The 9,423-nt window shown below is 37.7% G+C and overlaps 1 protein-coding gene across 1 annotated transcript in view; it reads left to right on the top strand.

Moving 5' to 3' along the window:
* LOC107582647 (serine/threonine-protein kinase Nek8-like) overlaps nucleotides 1-9,423 on the top strand; it is a 23,827-nt gene that overhangs the window by 7,865 nt on the left and 6,539 nt on the right. Inside the window, exons 12-14 of the mRNA XM_016268560.1 lie at nucleotides 556-706; nucleotides 6,226-6,389; nucleotides 6,489-6,641. Coding sequence (XP_016124046.1) covers nucleotides 556-706; nucleotides 6,226-6,389; nucleotides 6,489-6,641 — 468 coding nt within the window. The remainder of the gene's footprint in view (nucleotides 1-555; nucleotides 707-6,225; nucleotides 6,390-6,488; nucleotides 6,642-9,423) is intronic.

The following is a 9,423-nucleotide window of genomic DNA, read 5'->3' as shown; positions in this document are numbered from 1 at the left end:
TTTTTTTTTAATTTTAATTAAGCTAGTAGAAGTTTTTTGTGATATTTTATTTGTAAAGAAATATGAACTTGTATGTAAAACAAAAAGCATAACAATAAATAATTAGTATTCAAATAAATATCAAATTGACGTTAGAATTATACTAGAGGTATATTTATTAATTTAGCAATGTCTCTTCAAGTTGGTACAGTCAAAAACCACTCACCGCTCATTTTATTTACAATATGTACAAATCTAGTTTTAATTGTATTCATGGTTCTTCATGTTCCTGTCTTTGTATTCAGCCCAAGATAGTGGAGGCTCTGCTGGGTTATGAGCTGGTTCAAGTGTCTTGTGGAGCATCCCACGTCCTGGCAGTGACCAATGAGCGAGAGGTTTTCTCCTGGGGGCGAGGAGACAACGGTAAATGAGCAACGTCACTTGTGTTTCTTTGGGTTTCTCTTTGTACTCTTGTAGACAGCAGCAGCGCCTCCAGGCAGACCTGGCCTTTTGTGCTCCGTCGTCCTCCTTTCTCTCTCTATCACACTCACTCTCCGTTATCTCTTTGTCCGACAGGCCGGCTGGGATTGGCCGCTCAAGACTGCCACAACTGCCCACAGCAGGTGAGTTTGCCGGCTGATTTTGAAGCCCAGCGTGTGCTGTGTGGGATCGACTGCTCCATGATCATCAACATGCAGCACCAGATTCTGGCCTGTGGGAACAACAGGTACTCAATATGTCCTCACACAGTTCATTATGAACTGCTCGGAAAAACGGGGCTCACAGAAAACCCAGATTTCTAATGATGACATCATGTGTACTAATCTCAGAAATATGGTTATTCCGACATGACTTCCGATAAGGCAGCATCATTTACCGAAACTTCAGACTGTCAGATTTCCAAACGAGGCTGGATTTTGACATGTGTTGCTGGTTAATGAGCCTCAAAGTGGACTTTTAAACCTGCCATGAATCTAATCACAATTATAAATAATAATGAATCCCAAAATGTGAATCTCAATGAATTTCTTTCTTAGCTGTCTAGGCAGTTTTTCTCAGATTGCCAAACCAGTTTAGGGAGTTCACACTCCTCATTCCTGCTTTAGCATTTGAAAGGACTGTGAATGCTGAAGATATTTCATCACAGGAAATGACCAACACCATGTCCATATTTTGAATAACAGTCACACCCTGTCAGTCACACCATCCTACTGTGAATACTAAATGTTTTTTTTTTTTTTTTTTATCATTCTTACAGACTTGCCAGATGTGGTTGTAAAAAGTACACTTTAGCATACAAAATAGTATTTATTACAGAAATAATACTGTATATGAATGAAACTAATGTCAGCTTTTACTCCACCTCATGTTGTTTCAAACCTGTGTGAGTATTTCTTCTGTGGAACATAAAAGATATTTTGAAGAATGTTGGGAAACAAACATTTGCTGGTCCCCATTGACTTGCATATTATGGAAAAATACTATGAAAGTCAGGGGGGACCAGAAACTGTTTGGTTATACTCACATTCTTCAAAAATATATTTTGTGTTCAGCAGAAGAAGGAAATTGATTTAAAGGTTTGGAACGACATGAGTAAGTAAAAGATGACAGCATTATTGAACTATTCCATTAAATGCAAACTGAATGTAGTGTTTTCCGACACTTAATTGCAATGAACTTTAGCTTTTTGACCCACTTAAGTGCATCTTTATATGTAATTTCCTAAATACTTCTATGTCATGTGTATATACTTTTGTAATGACGTTGAAATTAATTTAAAATATTACCTTTTAAATGTAATAATACTAAAGTTCTTAGTCAACACATTAAAACAAGTGCACTTTTAAATCACAACAAAAAATTAAAACGATGATTTAAAATGTACTTTAAAATTTATTTAACATTATTACAAAGTGCATTAAAGGGGTCATATGATGCGATTTTCAATTTTTCCTTTCTCTCTGGAGTGTTACAAGCTGTTCGTGAATAGAGAAGATCCCTAAAGTTGCAAAGACTAAAGTCTCAAACCCAAAGAGATATTCTTTATAAAAGTTAAGACTTGTCCACACCCTCCTAAAATGCCTCGTTCAAACACGCCCCCACATGTCTACGTACAGATTGCCAAACCAGTTTAGGGAGTTCACACTCCTCATTCCTGCTCTAGCATTTGAAAGGACTGTGAATGCTGAAGATATTTCATCACAGGAAATGACCAACACCATGTCCATATTTTGAATAACAGTCACACCCTGTCAGTCACACCATCCTACTGTGAATACTAAATTTTTTTTTTTTATCGTTCTTACAGACTTACCAGATGTGGTTGTAAAAAGTACACTTTAGCATACAAAATAGTATTTAATACAGAAATACTGTATATGAATGAAACAAATGTCAGCTTTTACTCCGCCTCATGTTGTTCCAAACCTGTGTGAGTATTTCTTCTGTGGAACATAAAAGATATTTTGAAGAATGTTGGGAAACAAACATTTGCTGGTCCCCATTGACTTGCATATTATGGAAAAATACTATGAAAGTCAGGGGGGACCAGAAACTGTTTGGTTACTCGCATTCTTCAAAAATATCTTTTGTGTTCCGCAGAAGAAGGAAATTGATAAAGGTTTGGAACGACATGAGTAAGTAAAAGATGACAGCATTATTGAACTATTCCATTAAATGCAAACTGAATGTAATGTTTTCAGACACTTAATTGCAATGAACTTTAGCTTTTTGACCCACTTAAGTGCATCTTTATATGTAATTTCCTAAATACTTCTATGTCATGTGTATATACTTTTGTAATGACGTTGAAATTAATTTAAAATATTACCTTTTAAATGTAATACTACTAAAGTTCTTAGTCAACACATTAAAACAAGTGCACTTTTAAATCACAACAAAAAAATAAAACGATGATTTAAAATGTACTTTAAAATTTATTTAACATTATTACAAAATGCATTAAAGGGGTCATATGATGCGATTTAAATTTTTCCTTTCTCTCTGGAGTGTTACAAGCTGTTCGTGAATAGATAAGATCCCTAAAGTTGCAAAGACTAAAGTCTCAAACCCAAAGAGATATTCTTTATAAAAGTTAAGACTTGTCCACACCCTCCTAAAATGCCTCGTTCAAACACGCCCCCACATGTCTACGTCACTGTGTGGGAAGATTTGCATAACACCGCCCAAATGTTCACGCAAAAAAAGGAGTAACTTATTCTCGTTGTAGTATTGTTGCTGCCGCTGCCATGTCGTGGAGACTCGTTGTGAAAGCGAAACCACTTTGTTTGGTCTTCTTAAAGAGGACACAACTAGAAATCAGTGGTTTAGTATTTACAACACTGTTCCAGAACAGTTCAACCCAAATATTCAGATTTTTTTTTCCTGAGAGAGTAGCTGCCGGTGTTCCGATAAATTCAGTTCCCGTTTCCCCTTCGGCGCGTATGCTGACCACGGTCTATGATGCTGACAAATAATGCTGACTCACATCCTGAAGGTACGTTTTCATATTTAAAGGATTTGCCACTGACGATTCAAACACGAGTTGAGGAGTGTAGAGTAGCGTTTGTAGTTTCATTTCTTCGATCACAAATGCAGACATGGTTTTATGTTTACGCGGCGCAATGCAACACAATGCGTAAAAAGACCGTATAAGTCATTATAATCCGTAATTATGCCCCCACTGGATGCAACAAATGCCTCACTTATAATGGGTTTTATTGGTTTTGTCTCGTCGCTCCGGGACATAGCATCACAGTATGGTAAGGGGCGTAACATTTCCGTCTTTTCAGAGCGATGAGCGTTGTAAAAAAATCTACACGTTTCAGAAAGGCAGGGCATAGAAGAGAAACAATGTACAGTGTGGAAAATTATATATATATTTTTAACCTTAAACCGCATAAACCCATTTCATTACACCAAATACACAAAATAATGTTATTTTTAGCAACATCATATGACCCCTTTAAAAAAAAAAAAAAGTACTTAAGGTTTGTTCACCCAAAAATGAAAATTCTGTCATTAATTACTCACCCTCATGTCATTTCAAACTCGTAAGACCTTCGTTCGTCTTCGGAAAACAAATAAAAATATTTTTGATGAAATCCGAGCGCTTTCTGAACCTGCATAGACAGCAACACAACTGACACGTTCAAGGCCCAAAAAGGCTGTAAGGACATCATCAAAATAGTCCATGTGACATCAGTGATTCTGACTGACACGGAAGAGAAGAAATTGTTGAATTAAGTTGTGTTTTCTTTGCGCACAAAGTATCTTGTAGCGTCATAACATTACGGTTGAACCACTGATGTCACATGGACTATTGTAACGATGTCCTTACTACCTTTCTGGGCCTTGACCGTGGTAGTTCCCTTGCTGTCTATGGAGGGTCAGAAAGCTCTCGGATTTCATCCAAAATATCCTAATTTGTGTTCCGAAGATGAACGAAGGTCTTACGGGTTTGGAACGAGGGTTAGTAATTAATGACACTTTTCATTTTTGGCTGAACTATACAAATATAGTCGTGAAATTGTACTCTTTAAGTGCACTTAAGCGTCCTTTTATTTCATTATTAATATTATATCATCTGCAAGTACTTTTATACTTACACTTTCGCTCAAATATACTTTTACGAATTGAAGTACATTACAAGTGCACATTCATTACAATTAAGTGCACTTTTTCACATAGGGCTGCTAAAGTGATATTTGAGTAAATAACCATCTTAAATGCAGGTTTAACAAGCTGGGTTTGGATAAGTTCTCCGGTGCAGAGGAGCCCAGGTCTCACTGTCAGGTGGAGGAGGTCCACATGTTCCAGCCCGTCCAGTCGGCTCCTCTCAATGTTGAGAAGATTGTGTGTATAGACATCGGCACCGCACACTCTGTTGCTCTGTTGCAGCAGAGAACTTCATTTACACTGTTTACAGTTCAGTGTGCTGTTTTTGGTTTAATCTGAGGACCGACTCGCAGACTCGCAGAATGTGCCCTGAATGCAGAGAAAGGTCAGTGTTTCACCTTCGGCAGTAACCAGCATGGGCAGCTTGGCTGTAGTTCCCACCGAAGCAGTCGAGTGCCCTATCAAGTGTCAGGACTGCAGGGGATCACCATGGCAGCATGTGGCGATGCGTTCACTCTGGCTATTGGAGCAGGTAAACAAGACATGTGACTTGTTTTGTGAGATTAACTTATACACATTTCACCCCAAAATCAAAAGAAATGGAAATGAATTTAATTTAAAAAAAAAAAATTTTTTTAAACTGTGTAAAATTCATGACAAAGTATATCATTATTGTAATGCATTCATGATGAGCCTGATTATTGTTTTCAGTGTTTATTGTAATAGTGTTTTTTCTTATTATAGTAAAAACAAATGGCAAAAAACTAAACAGTACAAACAAATCTACAAAATCCAAATTTTTTTTATTTATTTGTATTTTTTTACCTCTACCTGTCATTCTTCATGACTCGTCTCTGTATTGCTTTTTTTTTTTATTACTAACAGCAGTGTTGGGGAAAGTTACTTTTAAAAGTAATGCATTACAATATTGCGTTACTCCATAAAAAAAGTAACTAATTACGTTACTTAGGAAAACAAATAAAAATATTTTTGATGAAATCCGAGCGCTTTCTGAACCTGCATAGACAGCAACACAACTGACACGTTCAAGGCCCAAAAAGGCTGTAAGGACATCATCAAAATAGTCCATGTGACATCAGTGATTCTGACTGACACGGAAGAGAAGAAATTGTTGAATTAAGTTGTGTTTTCTTTGCGCACAAAGTATCTTGTAGCGTCATAACATTACGGTTGAACCACTGATGTCACATGGACTATTGTAACGATGTCCTTACTACCTTTCTGGGCCTTGACCGTGGTAGTTCCCTTGCTGTCTATGGAGGGTCAGAAAGCTCTCGGATTTCATCCAAAATATCCTAATTTGTGTTCCGAAGATGAACGAAGGTCTTACGGGTTTGGAACGAGGGTTAGTAATTAATGACACTTTTCATTTTTGGCTGAACTATACAAATATAGTCGTGAAATTGTACTCTTTAAGTGCACTTAAGCGTCCTTTTATTTCATTATTAATATTATATCATCTGCAAGTACTTTTATACTTACACTTTCGCTCAAATATACTTTTACGAATTTAAGTACATTACAAGTGCACATTCATTACAATTAAGTGCACTTTTTCACATAGGGCTGCTAAAGTGATATTTGAGTAAATAACCATCTTAAATGCAGGTTTAACAAGCTGGGTTTGGATAAGTTCTCCGGTGCAGAGGAGCCCAGGTCTCACTGTCAGGTGGAGGAGGTCCACATGTTCCAGCCAGTCCAGTCGGCTCCTCTCAATGTTGAGAAGATTGTGTGTATAGACATCGGCACCGCACACTCTGTTGCAGTCACAGGTCAGAGAACTTCATTTACACTGTTTACAGTTCAGTGTGCTGTTTTTGGTTTAATCTGAGGACCGACTCGCAGACTATGAATATGTGCCCTGAATGCAGAGAAAGGTCAGTGTTTCACCTTCGGCAGTAACCAGCATGGGCAGCTTGGCTGTAGTTCCCACCGAAGCAGTCGAGTGCCCTATCAAGTGTCAGGACTGCAGGGGATCACCATGGCAGCATGTGGCGATGCGTTCACTCTGGCTATTGGAGCAGGTAAACAAGACATGTGACTTGTTTTGTGAGATTAACTTATACACATTTCACCCCAAAATCAAAAGAAATGGAAATGAATTTAATTTAAAAAAAAAAAATTTTTTTAAACTGTGTAAAATTCATGACAAAGTATATCATTATTGTAATGCATTCATGATGAGCCTGATTATTGTTTTCAGTGTTTATTGTAATAGTGTTTTTTCTTATTATAGTAAAAACAAATGGCAAAAAACTAAACAGTACAAACAAATCTACAAAATCCAAATTTTTTTTATTTATTTGTATTTTTTTACCTCTACCTGTCATTCTTCATGACTCGTCTCTGTATTGCTTTTTTTTTTTTTTTTATTACTAACAGCAGTGTTGGGGAAAGTTACTTTTAAAAGTAATGCATTACAATATTGCGTTACTCCATAAAAAAAGTAACTAATTACGTTACTTAGTTACTTTTTTTGGAAAGTAATGCGTAACGTTACTTTTGATTACTTTTAAAATCTGGACAGGGCTTGCTTTGTTTTTAAAATAAAAGTTATATTTTTGGCAAATATAAAAGCGTAAATTTACGTCCGTAGAATGCAGAAGAAGAAATTCAACACACTTCGGCAATAAAAAAAAAAAAAGAGACAAATGTTTGTCTAGAGTAATTTGTGCTTATTAGTACGGTTGAACTGGATCATCGAAGGTCAGAAGCAAAGACATTGGTTAATAGAATGGGATTAAATACATAAAGGATATTTGTGTTTAACATTTAATTATTGCAGGTTTACGTCATATTCTGAGTTGCATTATTTTTATTCATTTTGAGGAATACTGAATTTTTTTTTTTGTGAGTGAGATGAATTAATGCATATTCATATTATTTTTAGAACTACAGTAACATCTTCTGATTTCTCTCAACATGGGGACAGGAGAGCTGTCAATCAATAAATTGGGAAAAAAGTAACTGCGTTATTTGAAAAAGTAACTCAGATATTGTCTTGTAAATTAAAAAGTAATGCGTTACTTTACTAGTTACTGGAAAGTAAGGATATTCTCTTGTAAATTAAAGTAATGCGTTACTTTACTAGTTACTGGAAAGTAATCTGATTACGTAACTCGCGTTACTTGTAATGCGTTACCCCCAACACTGACTAACAGTATACATTTAACAAAAACCTGGAAAAAAACAAACCAGGTACTGTACGTCTGTACTATTAACTATTATATATTACAGTAACTAAATGTATAAATAGGCCTACATGAAAAAGAAAACTGAGAATTTGTTCTTGTTTTAGTTTACTTGATAAGATTACATTAAAAAAAGCAAAATTAAATTAAAAAAAGTAATATCCTTTAAAAAAACTTTTTTTTTTTTTTTTTTTTTTTTTTTTGCATTGTTAATGGAAACTAGAGGAAAATAATGTCACAGTACAAATTTCATAAAATACAAATTGAATAGTCCTAAAAATAGGCAAAAACATCTCGGTTACGTATGGTAACCCTCGTTCCCTGAAGGAGTGAACGGAGACGTCACGTTGGGATCTCGCTTAGAGAGACCAATCCACTTTGAGTGTAGACTAAATGAGCCAATGCACATCGCGTTACTTGTAATGCGTTACCCCCAACACTGACTAACAGTATACATTTAACAAAAACCTGGAAAAAAACAAACCAGGTACTGTACGTCTGTACTATTAACTATTATATATTACAGTAACTAAATGTATAAATAGGCCTACATGAAAAAGAAAACTGAGAATTTGTTCTTGTTTTAGTTTACTTGATAAGATTACATTAAAAAAAGCAATTACCTTGAAAAATACTTTTTTTTTTTTTTTTTTTTTTTTTTTTTTTTTTTTTTTACTATCCAGTGGGCCATCCTCTGCTTAGAGACCCTTCTGCCGGCCTCCGTGACAGATAAAGAGCTGGTCTGAGGTCCTGAAGCGTTATGTCCGGTCAACGTAGCACCTTAAGGCTCGGCCGGGACAGCGCAAAACTAGGGCTGGGTCTGCCTCCTCCGAGGGCAGCGCTTGGAGGTTCACCACCTGATCCCTGAAGGGGGTAGCGGGAACCTTGGGCACATAGCCGGGCCGGGGCCTCAGGGTTACCTGGGAATCAGCCGGCCCGAACTCTAGGCACGAATCGTTGACCGAAAATGCGTGCAGGTCCCCTACCTTCTTGATGAAGACTTTGCTCCTGCTGGCATTGGCCTCCATTGAAAGGAACTTCAGCTCAACCGTCTGCAAAAGCTCAAATGGGCCCTGTTGTAGTGCCGTGAGCACTAGAGTCAGGTCCCGAGAGGGTATAGAGGGGGGCCGTGGAGGGTTTAACCTTCTCGCCCCCTTAAGGAACCTGATGACCAGGTCACGCTTCCCCAGCGACCTCCCTTTTACGGGGTCGTGGTTAGCAGCGATTGCAGCGACATAAACTTTTAAGGGTGGAGGGAGACCGCCTTCGCTCCAACCCTTGCTGTAGGCATGTCTCGTAGACGATGCTCTCGCCGAAGTGATGGTGTCGACTACCTCTTGGGGTAGGTCACTCAGAACCTCCGCGTCCCATTCAGGGACCAGACATGAAGTTTCCAGAGGTCTGGACGTGGGTGCCAAAGGGTGCTCCATCTCTGAGTCAGTAAATCCTTCCTCAGAGGAATCGGCCAAGGAGGGGCTGTTGCGAGGAGCATTAGTTCTGGGAACCAGGTCCGGGTAGGCCAATAGGGTGCCTTCAACAGGACCTGCTCCTCATCCTCCCTGACCTTGCACAACTGTGCAAGAAGGCTCACTGGGGGAAACGCATACTTGCGAAG

Source organism: Sinocyclocheilus grahami, unplaced genomic scaffold, assembly GCF_001515645.1.
Source record: "Sinocyclocheilus grahami isolate Dianchi unplaced genomic scaffold, SAMN03320097.WGS_v1.1 scaffold46.1, whole genome shotgun sequence".
Classification (NCBI taxonomy): Eukaryota; Metazoa; Chordata; class Actinopteri; order Cypriniformes; family Cyprinidae; genus Sinocyclocheilus; species Sinocyclocheilus grahami.
The sequence above is the reverse complement of the archived record's forward strand: the minus strand, read 5'-3'. Positions and strand labels throughout refer to the sequence as shown.